General features: G+C 48.2%; 1 protein-coding gene across 1 annotated transcript; it reads right to left on the minus strand.

The window, feature by feature from the left end:
• Positions 1 to 10,950: 10,950 nt before the first annotated feature.
• On the minus strand, positions 10,951 to 13,631 carry EV420DRAFT_1649976 (uncharacterized protein; the record flags this gene model as incomplete). Its single annotated transcript, XM_060478386.1, has 13 exons — positions 10,951 to 11,148; positions 11,196 to 11,457; positions 11,512 to 11,524; positions 11,583 to 11,673; positions 11,728 to 11,760; positions 11,812 to 12,032; positions 12,082 to 12,216; positions 12,274 to 12,604; positions 12,656 to 12,683; positions 12,736 to 12,981; positions 13,030 to 13,103; positions 13,159 to 13,399; positions 13,450 to 13,631. The coding sequence occupies 13 exons, from the start codon at positions 13,629 to 13,631 to the stop codon at positions 10,951 to 10,953; spliced, it is 2,055 nt and encodes a 684-aa protein (XP_060324072.1).
• Positions 13,632 to 17,412: the final 3,781 nt, after the last annotated feature.

A 17,412-nucleotide genomic window follows, 5' to 3' on the forward strand; every position in this document is an offset into this window, starting at 1 on the left:
CCTTTGTCCCATTTGTCATTATAGTACTCTTCTTCCAACTCCATTACCTCATAGTCTCCTGGGTACTCCTCGGCGTGAACCACCAGGTCTTCCCCTTTTGGTCGTGCTTTGAGGCTTTGTTGGTAGCTGTAATCGTCTTCCTCATCGGGCACTTCTTCAAGCAAAACAGGCTTTTTATTCGTAATAGGAATTGCACATAATGGTCCCACCGACCCGCCCACCGGGGAACACGGGCCCCCGGTGCCATTATGTGTTAGTGATGAAGAAGGGAGATGCACCGTGATCGGAGGTGGATGAATGATGTCCCCGGTTGTCTTGACTGTTGTTTGCAGGGCAGTGGTTTTCTTGATGGGGATTTGTGTTCCCTTTTGCGGCTCCATTGTGTCGGGGTAGTTGGCTGCATAGAGCAGGTGCGTACGTTCCGCCTTCGGGCGAGGCCCTGCATCGTTCCTCTCCCGCCTGAAGGCGCCTTCGCCCACTTCTAGCTCGGCCGCTCTTCCTCCGTTTTCTGCACTGGTACCTACCCGCCACGGAGCGATGTTGACCTTGATCCCGTGTTTCCCGCCGCCTTGTGCAGCATTCGCCACTTGTGCTTTCGCACCGGTGGCCAAGGACCTTGAGTGGGGTTCTTCTTCGAGCACGGTGGAAATCCCCTGTACACCGTTGCTTTTATGTGACTTGTTAATTTCATTTTGTGACTGCGTGAAAACTGTGATATTGCTCGGAGATACTACAAGCGATTTATTAGTCTGACCCACAGGGTTCAAGAACGCACCACTAGATGAAATTAAGTCCTTAGCCGACGCGCATTTGTCGCTTATGCCACCGGCTCGTCTTTTACCTCCTCGACCTTTGACGTTGAGGCTTCCTGTTCTTCTTCCTTGACTACTTGTTGGTACATGGCGCGGATTTGAGCTCGGGAGAACTTGGGCTGGTGCTTGACGAGCCAAGTGCTTTCGTCTTTGGGACACTTGTTGTCCTGCTTCCGATGTCCCTTGTGACTGCAGCGGAAGCACTGTCCTTCTTTCCACAGTCAGTCTATCTCCATCGGTTGTCCTTGGCCCCCATACGTGGTGCCCGTTCCTGTCTTCTTGTCACTTTGGGAATTCCCAGAGCTTCTGGCTTTTCCCGTTCCCTTGTTTTGTTGACCCTGCATGCCTTGGTTCCTTCCTGCATCTTCGGCTAACCCTACTCGGTAATTATAGTCCATTTGCTCGACTCGGAACTTCCATTCCGCGTATGTTCGAGGCAACGCGGTTCCCATGGCATGTATAGCGGTTTTCACGTTCTTGCGAATGGCCGGTTTGAGGATCTTGATCATGTATTCCTCATTGTGACGCTTTCCGGATTCTTTTGCTAACCGTTCGAAGTCCCGGAAGAACTCTTTAGCCGATTTGTAGGTGTTTTGTCAAATGCACTTGAACTCCTGTAGCTTGAGTTCTACTTCGGCATTGGTTCTGAACTGATCTTCGATTATCTGTCGGAACACCTGCCACGCTGGATACCGCAGGTATCCGCATGTTTCGTCGTAGTATTCATCCCTTGCGTGATTCCACCAGTGCAGTGCCTTGTCCGCAAATCGGAACGTGCAGAACACCACCCTATTAGGGCTTTGTCCATGCGCGTTCATCGTAAACTGTTGCGGGAATACGTTAAAGTAGTCCTCGCATTGGTTTAGGAAGTGGTCTACGTCGCTGGACTCTCCTTTGAACTTTTCAGGTGGTTCCGCCAGTTGTGGCTTTACTTGCGCCCATGGGTTCGTGTTTGCCACCCCGACTATGAATGGTGGTGGCGTGTTTGGTGGTTGTACAGGGTCGGCGGGGATTGGGATGGCTGCCGGTCGTGGTAGTGATCGTAATGCGGGGTTATGATGCGGGGTCAAGGGGCCTTGCGGTGCGGGTACTGGTACCACAGGAATGGCTGTGGCTGCACCCACGCTTCCCGGTGTTCCTGCTGCAGCGAACAGCCTGCTTGGGTCAATGTATCCCGTTCTCTTGAGGATCGATAAGTGGCTCAGGTCCACTGTTTCTCCGCTTGACGTTTCCGAGGGTTCGGGTACTGCGTACCGTTCCCCTGGTTCTACGTAGTCGTCTGGGTGTACTTGGTTCCACAGAACGTTCGTGTGGAAGATGGTTTCTCGGCAAAGCACGTGGCTTCCGATTGGTGAATTCTTCTCTCTCTGGAAGTATCTTCCCTGGAGCGAGCCGTTCCACGAGATTTCTCGGGGTAACTTTTTTTCCATCCAGTGCAACATTTCCAAGTAAGTCATATCCATTAGCTCTGCCTCAGTAGGCTCCCGAGCTAGATCCTTCCACGAATTCTGGTATGATGTCCTCCTCCCCGTATTCTCCGTCTCGATGCTGCTGTTGTAAATCGAAGTCGGCCCTATTCCAGGGTTCTCGTAAATTTCGCCTTCTTCTAAGTCCGATTGGTCGGACTCGCTCAAAAGGCTCCGTGCTTCCTGTGACGATACGGTTCCAGTTTTGAATGATTCAGGCCCACTCGTTGACCCTGAGTATGACTTGATCAAAGTCTGGTCTTCGGGGTCTATCCCAGACCCAGGGTGCAATGTAGGGGATGGGGGCCACGTGGGGGTGTTCTGGCGCGATTGGGTAGATGGCGTAGGGGACGACTGAGGCAGGGGCTTTGATGCCTTCGTACATGAGCCACGCGTCGGCATGGTCCTGTGTTCGTCGGCATATATCGCAGCTGGCATCAGCGTCGTATGAGGGCTCGCACCGGTCGAGCTCGGTAGTTGCTTCCCCAGCCCGATCATTGATGATGATTGGGGTGTTCGGGCGGGTGACGAGGTTGAGGTAGCTGCCTTCGTCGTCTGATGAATCGTCACGGGCGTAGTAGTTGCCCCATGTTTCTCCTCTGGAGTCCAGCCTTGGAGGGGACCAGTTGTTGCGCGGCCCTGGGAGCTCGTCGCTGTTGTAGTCCTCCTCTGTATCACCACTTTCTTCATTTGAACTGCTTCCAGTTCCATCTTCAGCCTCTCTTCTTTCTCCCAGATGATATCTAAGCCCTCTTTGATAGAGGCACTGTCCGTAGGAATCATATCCAGGGTTGGCAGCTGAGTTTTCTGTTGATGTGGGGGAGGGGGCGCTCCAGGGATCACTTCCTTCGCTTTCCCCTTCGCTTTCCTCCTTGGTAATGGGAGAGAGAATATGCTGGTCCATCCCCCTTTCGTAGACTCCTCACTCTTCTTCTTCTTCAATGACTGGGCCTCTTTGTGCGGGCCATCCTTCCATCTCAGTGTCGGACTCACTGGACTCGTCTGTGTCGGAGTCTTCTGTGATCCACTCGTCGTCGTTGATGAAGATGAAGTGGATAGTGGGTGCGGGTCGGTCGTCGACGTAGTCGGGAGGGGGTGTGTTCAGTCGTCTAGCCTCCGGGTTGGGGGCTTCGATGGGGAGAGTTTCTTTGGAGACTGGCTCCTGGGTTCGTCGGTACTCGTATCCATATAGGAATGCGAGGTAGGCTATGGCAATGAAGCCTTGTAGTCCAAAAAGGTTGGTGAGGTATTGTTCAACAGGGTTCATTCGTTATTGTTCGTCAACGTAGTTGTTGATGAAGAATAAGAAAGTCTCGAACTAATTGTTAGCGACTGATTTCACAAACAAGATCAAACAACTAAGCGTGACTCGCACTTCGGTCAGGCACTTTGTGTTGTCCGCAGGTTTGCGTTAAGGGAGCTATCACTTAGTTGAGCGAGAGTGAGTTCAGACTAAGTTATTGGGTGAATAAACTTTAGTTCGAGACTGAGGTTTAAGACCTGCAGTCAAGCTACTTAAATACAGTTTGGGTCATGCTAAATATACTACAAGTGTCTGCAACGGTGCGTTAAACGTACTAAACCCACATGGTAGGATGCGATCAAGTCCGGAAAGTTAGCATAGCGGGATTACAAGAGAGTCAATAAGATAAGATAAAGCGTGAAATCGTAATAGGCGAAGCCTCAATACTCAACGTTGGGTCGCGCCCTGGCAGCCTTGAGAATACCAACCTAGACACCAAGATTAGCATGTTCAACAATGGTCTCAAACAGAAGATCGAACTCACGGCTGCTGGCACCGCCTCTTTCAGTAGTCGTGCGCGACGCATGGCTGGAATTGTAAGAGCGGCCCCAGGCGAGAACATGGGAGTCAAAGAAGGCCAGAGGTTATGAAGAGTTTCAAAAGACATTGGAAGCACATGAGGAAAGTAGGAAAACAAAGACTAGAAAAGAGAAATGGTCGCATAGTAGGCGTAGACAGATCTCGACGAGTAGAGAAGCAAAGAAAAACAAACGGAGTTGCTTCGAGAAGACTTCGAAATAAAATTAGAAGTCCACCTCGAAGGCCGTTTCCCGGCTACAGGCTGAGTCTGAACCCACAGCCGACACCGAGGACAGACCTGTGAAGGGCTAAGCAAGAAGAATCAATACAAGCATGAACAAAGGAATTCATAATGAGTTCACTAAGAATAAAAATGGACGCGACGTGAATTGAACTAAAAATAAGTTTAATATTGATCGCGGCTGTCAAACCCTGAAAATCATGATGAAATGCTGATTTGTAAGACAACACAAAGATACCCCATGGGGATTCCAAATGTGAAGTGCGAGAACATCTAGGATTCTACAGAGAACAAATAAAGAAGTACCATGGCACTCCATTACTGAGTCTGGACAAGACACAAGTGACTAGGGACAGTCACTATTACAGTAAGGGGGAGATGATATGCCTGGTATCAGGCTACCCGTAGATTTTGCGATTTTACATCAGTTTATGTAATCTACAAGTGGTACAGAGGGCTACAGTGGAGGCTTCGCACTGGTAGCTAAATACTACATAAAGAATGAAAGCACGGCAGTACAGAACAGACTTAGAAATGACATCTCGAAGAGTCAATTCTACCAGCTGTCAACATGCCAAGCTAAGCCCTACCTAAACAAGACTATTACAGTCAAATCTCGGGGACTCGTCTGTATGGAGTATAAAAACCAAGAAGTTGAAGAATGGAATGAACTAGATGCCTCGTCACCTTGATGAGTAGAAAGAACCTGTCAGGAAAAATTGCTAAGTCGAGAAACAGATCAGCTTTCGAGATCAACTCAGGCTAGGAAAGGAATAACCTTGGAAGAATGAATAGCCGTGTTGGGTACCGAGATGACCGACCTTGATCACGCAGTGATCAACAGAATACAATCTCGGACCTGCAGTCGATTGCGATCAGAGGTTACATCCTCGAGATCCTGCACATACCGCAGTATTCAATACATACGGCACATGGCAGGCCTTGCAGACAGAAGAAGGAGCACCCACGGACTAGTAGGGCACTCCTCAGCGACAGAATAACCCGGCACAGTCGCGTCGGACTGAATAGAAACTACGGAATGGTGCGATACTTGTAGGATAGTGACTCACCATTTGTATTAATTCCAAAGCTCACACCATAATTACTGTAGATATGGGCTCCTATACCTAGAACACGAATTGTATAAATTAGCAGCGACTAGACACATAACGGCAGGAAAGCATTCCCCCCACGTTTGTGCTAGTAGCCTGTATAGCTACCTAATCAATCACTGGTTTTATTGCATATCCTCGACTGAAGTGAATTAAGTTACCAAAGTCAACCCATAAGGGTGACTACAGTAATCTAGAAGAGTTAAGTAGGAAGTAGAGCCGTCCCCACGTTTGCGCCTTGCTAGTTAATTGAACTGCTCTGCGGACAAAGGCCTCGTGTTCTCTCTCTCCGAGATTAGCGATCTAGACGTGCTGAGTCAACTTTAAGTCAAAAGACCTCATCTAGTTGAAGTAAAATAAGCCCTAGAACGCTTTAAGTTCGAACAATTGTTGAGTTCAAGGAACTCCAGAGTCTGTGTACTCTTTGCAAGTCTTGTACTTGAAGTCAGAACCTGAGCGTTCTTTGTAGAGTGATTTTGCACTCTTTGTAGACCTCGGAGTCTTTGGTTGTTTGATTATTTGAAGTGTCCGCTAGAAGCTCTTCTAGACGACATCAAAACAAGCATAACTTGCTTGACTATACCTTACAAAACAAGTTCATAAAACCCCGCTATCGCAGACTAGTGTACTTTGTGTAAAACACATCGAAAGAAGAATTGAAGTTGTTTTCAGACAAAACCCCACTAGATTATCTAAATCTAAGTACATCGCGAGTGCTTCTATCGTACTCACCCTCGAACTTATATACATTGGTGATTGTGTGTGTGTGTGTGTGATTTAGTATCTAGATTGATGATCTAGATGCTTGTTTCATTTGCACGCTGCCTGTTACCGAGCACATCAGCAGATTGATTATCCTCGAATACCAGGGTAGGCTCTTCTTGGATATATCCTAATTCCACTAAGAGGTTGCGATTCCAGATGGCTTGGCGTGTTGCATGTGCTAGCACGGTGTATTCTGCTTCTGTGGATGACAAAGCCACAGTTGATTGCTTCTTGGATGACCAGGCAAACGCTGCACCACCTAGGAGGTATGCATAGCCAGAAGTGGATCGCCGGTCATCAGGATTGGATGCGTAGTCAGCATCTGTGTAGCCGGCACTGAGAACTTCATGTTCTTCATTAGCTCGGAAGGTGAGTTTCAAGTTCTTTGTTCCAGATAGGTACCTAAACACTCGCTTTACAGCTGCCCAGTGTTCAGAACCTGGGTTGTTTGAGAACTGGCTCAACAACTGCATGGCGTATGCGATGTCCGGACATGTGCAAATCGCAGCATACATCAGTGAACCGATCGCAGATTGGTAGCCACTGTGGATATTAGGGTTGGCTCCTTCGTCAATACGTCGCTTGCATAGGATAACGTTTGGGTCGAGTGGAGTTGTGATGGGTGATGCGTTGTGGAGACCAAAGCATGTGAGTATTCCATCGATGTATTGTTGCTGGGATAATGAGATTGAGCCGTTATCATGGTCCCTCTCTATTTCGATCCCAATGATCTTCTTTGGCTTTCCTATGTCCTTGATGTCGAATAGCCCTGCTAACTCCCTTTTTATTCTGTCTAGATCCTCAGGTGTTTCAGCAAAGATTAACAAGTCATCGACCCATACAGTCAGGAACACTGTCCTGCTGTCTCGGACGCATTTATAGACACAGTGGTCGACTTCAAGCTTTGAGAATCCGATGGAGGTGAGTTTCCTATCAAATTCATGGTTCCACTCGCATCCTGACTGTTTTAGTCCATACAGGGTCTTGTACAATCTGCAGACACATCCAGATCCATCATTGTAGCCTGGAGGCTGGCGCATGTATATTTCTTCCTTGAGTTCTCCATTAAGGTAAGCCCCTTTAATGTCCATCTGACCAATTTCAAGATTGTTGATGGCGGCTATACCTAGCACGGCATGAACAGATTCGAGATGAACAACTGGTGCAAATGTTTCAGTAAAATCGACTCCGGGGATCTGCAAGTAGCCTTGCGCTACAAGACGGGCTTTATAGCATGACATGTTCCCATGCTCATCATATTTCTTTGCATAGGTCCATCTGCAGCCTACAGTCTCGCGTCCCTCTGGTAGATCCTCAAGCTTGTAAGTTTCCATCTCTCCAATCATTGACATTTCCTCATCCATAGCCTTTTTCCATTCAGGCCATTCTGCTGATGCTTGTGCCTCTGCAAGGCTTCGTGGGTAGTCATCACGATTAATGTGCTCACTGTCACCAGCAAAATAACTTTGGATTATGGCAACATTGGCTGATTCTGGAGGATGTTCAGATGGGATCAATAGAGTATGTGATGGTGCTGCTTTGCATGCATTGGGATTATTAAGCTTGTGATAGTCGTGATCCTCTGTGATACGTGAGCTTCGTTGTGGTGCTGGCATGAGGGTATTATCTGGTGGTGCTTGCTGACTTGTTTCTTCAGCTCCTTTCGGTGATTGTGGATTGACATCTGGTGGCTCCCCCTCAATCCGCACATCGCTGATGGGCTTGATATCGACAATAGGTGATGGTTCTGCCCATGTGTAGTTTCGTGACTCCTGAATGTCATGCAGGTGCACGTCATAGTACTTGATGACAATGGGGTCATCCGTGAATCCTACAAAGGTATGTTTCTCTGCCTTTGTCTGATCTCCTCCGAGTTTTGATAGGTTTTTCCCTTCTCTTTTCACCCAGACTTCACATCCAAACTCCTGGAGATGTGCAACACTAGGCTTAGTGCCCATCCATGCTTCTTCCGGAGTTTTTCCAGCAAGGGCTCGCATTGGTGCTCGATTTCAGATGTAGGTGGCATACTTGATGGCTGACTGCCATAGGAATGATGGCAGGTTCCTGCCTATCAACATGGCCCTGGCAAGTTCGACGAGCATTCGATTGAACCACTCTGCTACTCCGTTTGATGAGTGTGCGTATGGTGCTGACGTTTGTAAGCAAATCCCCTTCTGCTTCAACCATCCTCTGACTTCCTCGCTTGTTAGCTCCTTCGCATTATCAACGTGCAGTACCTTCGGTGTTTGCTTTAGCTGTGTTTCCACCAAGGTAATGTATTCCTTGATCTTCTTAAATCCCTCTGACCAAAGTTTCATGAATTCAGGTGTACAGCGGCATGTGGTGTCGTCGGTAAATGCGATGTTGTACTTTGATTTCTGCAGGGACTCGATGCGGGCTGGGCCCCAGATGTCTTCATGGGCTAATTCTCCTGGCTCATCTCGTCAATGCTGTGCCTCCTGCGGATATGGGCGAAGAGTCATTTTTGCCTGGATACAGGCATCACATTGGCTGAGTGGTGGTGAATCCTTTGCAATAGTGAGTCCTTCCACAAGTCCTTCCTTCTCAAGTCTTTCTAACCCTGTCTTTCCTAGGTGTCCCATCTTCTTGTGCCATGCGTCCCATGTATTTTCGCTGGCATCTGCTGCAATGTTGGATTGTTTGGGGACTACATTGCGTGCACATGCCTCCATCAAGTACAGGCATCGTGACTTCTTCCCTTCTGATATGACTGTCCCATCCTTTTTCTTGAATTGGACCTTGCTGTTACTGAATGATGCTTCCATTCCAGCATCATCCAGTCTACTGATGGAGATAAGGTTGTTGACAGCTTTCGGGGCATATAAAGTATCCTTGAGCTGGTGAGTAATGGTTTTTCCGTTGACTTTGCAGTCTAACATCACTGTTCCTCTTCCTAGCGCATGCACTGATGCACTTCCGATACCTGCGATGGATGTGGACTTGAGTGGTTTGAAGTCAGAGAAGGTTTTGCGTCGGTTGGATATGTGGGATGTGGTTCCAGAGTCTGCAAGCCAGCTGTAACGTGAGAAATGTGGATCAAATTGGGGTGTTTCTGCCCGGTATGCTGCTTCCGCTATGTTGTCCTTGACGTCTCCTGACTCCTTTGCCTGATTAGCTCATTCCTTCTTCTTACATCCTTTATTGCTCCTGCCCGGTCCCTTTCCTTCCTGACCACCACCCTTTGACCAACACTGGGCCGTGGTGTGGCCTCTCTTGTGACAATTATAGCACTCAATGTCATCGGGACTCTTTCCTGATGATGAGTGGTTATGTCCACTCCTGCTACCTGTCCTCCCGCTATGTCCATACATGGCAGATTTGCCTCCACCAGATTTCTCTTTACGTCGACAGTTTTCCTCAAGGATGATGGCTATGAACTTGTGCAACGTGACAGTGGGGTTGTTTTCAGTTGATCCAAGGTATGCTGATGTAAACTGGTCCCAGGATTCTGGTAGTGACGATACAAGCAGCATCAGGAAGTCTTCATCGGTGACGATACTCCCCAACATGCCAAGCTCTTCCTGGATCCGGTGCATCTCTGTGGTATGTTCAACAATGTCTGTTGACTCATTGGCAATGGTGCGGTAAAGTCGGCGGTGGTGCGCTAGTATTCCTAATTTTCCTCTAGCTTCCTTTACTAGTTTAAGCTGTGTCCACATCTCAGCCGACGTCTTTGCTCCTGCGATGTGTATCATCTGCGAGTCACTCAACGTGAGCTCGATTTGGGTCTGCGCTCATCCATCTCCCTCTTCCCACTTCGTGATCTTCTCTGATTCTTCAGCTGTCAGTGCTTTGACATCTGCCAGAATTGGTTTCTTTGATGTCCCATCAGCATACTTCAACAGGGCTCATTCTCACAGGATCGCAGTGATGCAATGCTTCCACAGAACCCAGTTATGCTCCTGGAGTAGCTCGATGTGGAATAATGATGAGGGTGTGGTGTCAGACATGATGTATAGGGATGGTTGGTAATTTGGCAAGGTAATTGATTATGGTGAGTCTTCTGTAGTTTAGTTAGGACCGGGGCCCATAACCTGTTGTAAAATAGAGTGTAATGAAGGTGGTAAGCACAGTGGTAAACTGAGAGACTCAACTGTTTGAGAGAGATTGTGTTAGGAAGTAGTTGAGCAATTTTTTTATTGGGGGCTGAAATCCCCAGTATATATACTACAAGGTAAGTACTTCTAGAATATACTACTATCTACGAGTGTCCTTGTCTGACTCATTTCTTAGTGAGCAAGTGAGCAAACGACTCGAGGAGAAGAGACATGAAGATTCTCACATGGCTTCAATGATAGTCCGATTGCCGGATTGCCGGATGCGGCTGGTGCATCTTCGACACCAACAAGTAAGAGTACGAGGGGAGAAACATTTAGCAAGAGCAATGATGCTCGAATATTCCGGATGTTGCCGGATTGCCGAGACACGGCATGCCCGTCACTATGTCACAACCTGTAGGTCGGTCACAACAACCGGTAACGGCCAACTTCGCGGCGAGTAAAATTGGCTAACGTGCAAGATCCAGTACTTGCTTGCTGTGGTCCGTCCCCGCTCATTACTTTACCGGCTCAAAAACCTCAATGCATGCGGTGAAGAGGGAATCAAGATTACTTTCGAGATTCCCATCTTTGGTAAACTCGTCAATGGACCTCAAGACTAATTGATTACGTAGAGACATTCTAGTATTGATATAGTGGTATAGTACATGCGATCAGCAATTTGGACAAGCTAAAGCTGCAGAGAGCTCTATCTCATGCCTTAGCTGGCCGCAAATTTCGGCGGGGGCATCCTTGGACGTGTAGACTCGAAGACCGAGGAAAATTGTGTCAGTTTCAGACATCATGTCTTGGATGTTTACAGTCTCGTCATCGTCGTCGTCGGAGACAGCATCAGTCTTGTCGACGTCGGTCTTTTTGTCGTTATCTGTGAGGATGAATTTGACGACACCGTCCTCACCTGATTTCTTCCTCTCCCCTCATCTTTATCTTCACATGTTTTCTCAGTCATCTTTTCATTTTCTTGGCCAGCAATATTCTTCACGACTTCTCTGCCAGTAGTGTTTTCAGTCTTCCTTCCGGCTTCCCCCTCAACGACCTTCTTCTCTTCAGCGACCTTCTTTTCCACCTCCACTTTCGCGGCCAAAGCCTTCCGCTCTAATTCGGACAAGTCCTGTCCAGCCAGTACATCCAAAGGAATGGGCAGATTCTGAGCCTGCGAGCTATTATCAATGTTCATAAACCGTCGAATAATGTGAATTAAATGAAAAGATTACCTCGTATTGAAATCTACAAGAAGAGGTCAATCAGTCAGATACTGTGAGGCAGGTGTCATTTAGTGACTTACTCATAGCAATGGATTGACTCTTGGCGCGCTCAGTGAGCACCCTCGAAAGGGAGCGGTAATTCGAAATATGGATGCCTTCTCGAAGGTATGCCTAGCAGTTATTCTTTTAGAAGCAAGCATCGCAGAAAGATAGGTTTCCCCTTACCGGTGGGGGATACACGAAGCGGTCCAGACGAACCTGTGTCCAAATCAGAATGACGTTCCTCCTAGAACACTTAGTACGACGTACATGTACAACATATGAGCCTGCCTCCAAGTCCAGCTCAACGTTTATGCTCCGTGCTAAGACCCTAGACGCTGAAGATTGGGCAATGATATCCTTTTCTCCTTTTTTAAACACCGCGAAATCAAAGGTCCAGTGCAAGAACCCTGATATAGGTTTGAAGTAACGGTTATTTAACTGGGACAGAACAATAACCGCTTTGGTAGCAGCAGGCAATGTGATAGTGACTGTGGCAGCGACTCAGCAGGATATAACAAAGCTGGAGATAGAACATACATGATACATCCCCGTATGTCCAGGCCGACAGGAGCGAGCGGGCTGTTACATGAAGCCATTGAGAGAACATGACCCATTGCGAATCAAACAAAATGGTTTTATCGATCTCCTGCCAGCATTCCAAAAAATCTGTGTCTGCAAGGTCGCGAGGATGAGTGAAACCTAAGGAAGGAAAATGAACAGTGAACGCACATTCCATGACAAATTGACCGTCGTCTCCGAAGGAATGTCCAAGCTGGGGGAGTATCTCGAGCCATTCCGGTGTCCACTGTTTCGAGCCGTCTGACCATGGGCCGGTCCATCCGGAATGACTCAGAGGATTTCTGATGACAACGAAACGTTTACCTTTGCATTCAACCGCTCTTAGAACGGAGTATGCATGCCCGCCCATCAAACCGCTGACTGTGATAGCCACCTCCCCGCTACGACTAGAATCAAGGCAATTGAATGCGACTCCAAAGAGACGATCATGATTGGCCTTGAGCAATTCCTCTGTCCAAAACAGATCTGGATCAAGGATGTCCTGGAGATAGCGTTAGCCACGGCCATACAGAAGAAACTATCAGCATCACACATTTGTGGGAATGAAGCACGCTACACCGCTGTCCCTAAATTAGCTCATGTTGATTAAGGCAAATGAGTCATGGAACGTACCCCGTGAGGTCTTCAACGGCCTCGCACGCCCAGCCACGGCTCAAGGCGCCATAACTCCCGTGGAGTTTTGCGTACGCCTTTTCGACCAATGGAACCCATGTCTCTCCATCAGTGCTAGACCTGGCAAAATAGAGGGTAGCGCTTCCCCTACGGGAAGATCTGTTATAGAACGCCTTGTCGTTGTGATATAATTGCTTTTCTTGACAGCTCAGCTCTTCGAATTTTGGAATGGATGTATAGAGCAGGCTACGAAGAATGAGAACATTGCAAGATGAACCGTAGGGAGCCACTTACTCGTCGATGACCACATCGACCCATCTATTATCGCGAAAGAAGATGAATCCGTACACCCCAACCTTTTCGTCTCTCTGGATACACAAATGAGTTTTATACCAACTCTGTCAGGGCTCAAGGCAGACGTACCGCAACACAGAATTTTTCTACTAATCCCGGGGACGGGCACGTCGTCGCCAATGCGGAAACAAACCAGCAATCACCAATTTTTCCCTGAACTATATCATTCGAAGATGCGCCATCTACGAAGAACTGAGGATTGTCGAAGATCTGCGTTACGCGGAGTACATCAGAGGGGTTGTATCTTTCCTCGCTTGCAAGTCCATGAAGGCACCGGAATCTGTCATTCTGTAGATCAAATTCGTGATCTCTGTGAAATTTTTAGGTGGACTAGACTGAGAAGAAGAATTGATAACAAACCTGAACTTTCGATTCTTCGCCTTGCATTCCTTGACAATATGTTCAACCTTTGCCTTGCAATCGGCTAGTGCCCTTTCTAGTTCGGCGGTAACTAGAAGGCCGGCATGGTCTCGTTCTTGAAGGAACGATGTCGTGGTCTTCTCAACAGTCGGCTTTCCTTTGAAAAGATTGAAGAGAGGCATTGGTACTGACTGGGCAGAGGATCAACTCATTGAGGTCTGATTAAATGAGGGACCCGGCAAGCCTTTGACATCAGTTCAACATATCATCGAGGGCGGGTTTGAATTTGACTTTGGCGCTTATATGCGCACTGCATGAAGGGGTATCCGCGGTTTGCTGTAAAGTTTTAATATACATGATCGACAAACTCTGATGATAAAACGAAATCTCCAGTAATGCGTCGAGTATATATATATACAATGCTTTCAAGGATGCATAGAACTTACCTTTAGCCTCATGGATATATTATATTGTACAACACACTGCAAGCAAGAACTTGACATTAGACGTATCCGGGATGGAAGTCTCTAGGCGCTGGTTTGGCGCTTAGACTTATCATCATCGTCACGGTACAGCTTGGTCATGATCGTAGTTTCGTGTTCGTGTTGATCCAGCCATAGCACCTGTCCAGACGAATTATGGTACTGATTAATGTCCCCTCCCTTGATTGAGTCCTGGGCCAGAAGCGACGGAAAAGTTGGGCATCACTACCTCACAAGTCGCAAATGATAACGTCCCACGCCTGCCTGCTGACCAAGCTGCCCTCACACCTTCATACCCGCAAAACGCTGAACTTTTGGATAACGAAAGTTCCGGATGGATCGTGGTGTCCTGATAATGTCGGGAATGCCCGAAGGGAGAACAGCAGGTCCAGGTATAGCCAGCTTCGTGGTATGAGCGCCTATGGAAGAGAAATCTAGATGGGATGGCGAATGGCCTGGATATAGTATAAAACCAGCTTGCATGGCCGAAGCGCATCCAAGGAGGACCGAGAGTGAAGGCGGGTCATTTCCTCTGCAAAACTTGTGTATACTTCCTCGTCCATCTTTCTCCTGAGGTGTTGGCCTGAAGACGGCCATAATCCAGCTGGCAACAATGGAAAGGCCTGTTTGGCGTAATCTGTTGCAATCATACGTCTTTTCCTAGACATAAATGATCGTAGCCAGAATTTTTGAAAGGATGTATGCTTGTACTAGAGGAAAGCCGCCATAGTCGGGCAAGATCTTGACAGGCGCTCTAAAAAATTTATACCTAGCTTAGTGTGCTGATCTGCTACAAGTCAAACTTTACTCACCTCAACACAAGCAGCCTCTGGAACTCGCCGTGACCCTAAATCTGCATCAACAACGGGACTGAGGGGTAACATGTCGTCTCCGATTCTTCCTCCATCTCAAGGAATGTTTCTATACAAGTTGCGGAGATCAACATTCTCGCCATCTAGCGACTCTGCAAGTGGCAGCCTTCATCTTCCTTGTCCTGGATGTATGTCTACATCACTACCCTCCTTCCATTCCTCCGTCATAAATGCCACTCTGAGTGATTCCTGGTCCAAATCTAGTACATCCCTCTCACGTATGTTGTATGTGATGCATAAGATTGAAAACGAAGGTGGCAGGTGATCGGGTTTCTCATGCGAAAGCGATGACAAGTCGTCAGCTGGAGGGACGTTACACTGACTGGACGGAGACGCGGTGGCTGCGATGTAATTTCCAGAGGCTTTCCGCAAGGATAGTGAAAGATAAGCCGAGAGATGCATTTAAGTGTGAGTTAGGGCTGAACATAACCGGAAGGCGATACCCCGGGCCGTGAACATCGAACACAGTGTGCAGTCTTTTTCATTCGAGTTTGGTACGCAAGAAAGGTCGGTTATTTTGGATATCAGAGAAGGACTTCATTTTTTGACCATTTTAAAGAGGAACAAAGCGAAATGCCCTAAAACACCCGCGTGTGACGACCCCACCGTACGGGAGGATGGTAGTCCGACACCTACATCATTCAAACGTTTGATTCCCATTATGAATCTTGATGAGAGTTACTCCAAGGAAACGACCCCGCCTGCATTCTCCGTTCGCAGTTCCAGTCCCAAACGCTCAAATACACACGAATGAAGGCATTGGCATTGGCAAGAAAGGAAGCTTTCTGAGCAAAGGTAGGCTTCTACTGTGTGACCCTCTGCAAGGCTCGCTAAACCGATCGGTAAAGAGAGGTCACTCCTGGTCATTCCCAGCTTCAGGGAGGTCTGGGGCTCCACTTTCGATGGGTTCATCCCTCCGAGGACATTTACCAGATTGCTCTACGCGCTACGATGCTGTCACCACATCCGTGCTTGTGATCGCATCCCTTGGTCTGTGCGCATAGTTCGCCTTGGATGGTAACCCCAGTCATTGTGCGGGTGTAGCTGCTGTCTGCGGTTATGACGCACTTCATCGGGAAGGTGGGAGAGGCATAGCTGTCTGACGTTCTGAGTCGGAGGTACGAGGGAGGAGGGCGTTATAACGCGCTGGTTGGAACTTTGTGTCGACCTTAGTGAGGGATGAAGTCGATTTAGGGCCGATCGCGTAACGGTGGGCGAAGGTATCTACAAGTGCTATCTCGTTAGACGTAGCAAGAGGGTGGGGTAGCAAGACCGACCACAAGTCCCAAACATCCCAGCATATGTGCAACCGAACAGACGGCAACCTAGGTTGTAGCGTATCTGCGCGTTGCCGCCATTAACCTTCTCAGAAGCTGTGCGAGGATAACGGCGATCAAAGTCGGGCACATGCTACGAGCGTTCTTCCAGAGCTGGGACTGGGTAGATTACTTGTGAATACGGTGCTCGCTTGAGTATGAGGAACGAGAACGAACCTTCATTGAAGCTTGGGGGAGTCTCCCCTCATTGCGCCTAGGAACGGTTCTGAAGGATCCAGTGCAAATGCATGCCAGTGTCCTGTTGTACGAAGCGGATAAAAGGTGGAATCGCGTCTGTTCAGTCATCGCACAAGGTCGGAGAGCCTATGAAGCAGGGTTCAGAGTATCGGAAGTAGCATGCGCCGCGAAGCTTCCTTTGTAACAGCGTCGAGTATCTATAGGAGATACATCAGATCAGCGTAGCAGAGAAAGAGGAACGGGTCAGGACGTACGAATGATCTGCATGGCGAGCTCGACTGCAACCCGGCCCTCTTCAGATCACATTCCCAGCAAAGGGAATTGGCCAGACCCGATGCGGTGGTGCTGAGAAAAAAACAACCATCTCCCACAAGGAGATCAGTGGGTGCATTGATATGTGACAACAAGAGCTGGATTGATAAAGTTTCGACGCGTCTACAATCTTCTTCAGACCATCAATCCCGGTCAAGGTCGGTACCCGGTCCACCCCTCGAGTGAACGCTGCTATTACTGGTAACCCACTCTTCCTCCATTGATCAAAAAGATCCACCCTGCAGGGGCATATGGCCAATTGCCAGGCTTCATTTTATCCAGACCATGATACTCCACAGCATTTCTTGCATGCATACTCAGGGGGGCAGTGTCTGTCGGCGAAGGATTCAACATGTGTTGGCATACGAGTGCATGGTACGTACGCTATAACTTTACACGCTCTCACACTTGCACCAGTTCCTCGCACTTGATCCAACGGCGGCCGTGCCCATATTGCGCACGTTGATGGGCAGTGACATAACTGGGCGGGAAAGTATTGGTAGCTTTGGGATGTTCAATGTCGACACGATGAGGCGAGTGCACCATCGTTATTTCACCGACCCGGACTAGACATTATTAGAATGAATATCGCGGTGAGGAACTGTAAACCTTACCGAAAAAATTGTATATTCCCTGACATGCTTCCGAGCCAAGCCATCAACGTAACGCTCAAGAGACTCCCGCTTTTCGCTGAGAACAAGGTGATCGAGCACGAAGAGCGCTTGACATCATGAACGGACGTATCGACACCGAACAAGGGAGTAGCAATTGGAATGGACGGTC

The sequence above is a fragment of the Desarmillaria tabescens genome (genome assembly GCF_030435595.1).
Source record: "Desarmillaria tabescens strain CCBAS 213 chromosome Unknown EV420scaffold_68, whole genome shotgun sequence".
NCBI classification, from domain to species: Eukaryota; Fungi; Basidiomycota; class Agaricomycetes; order Agaricales; family Physalacriaceae; genus Desarmillaria; species Desarmillaria tabescens.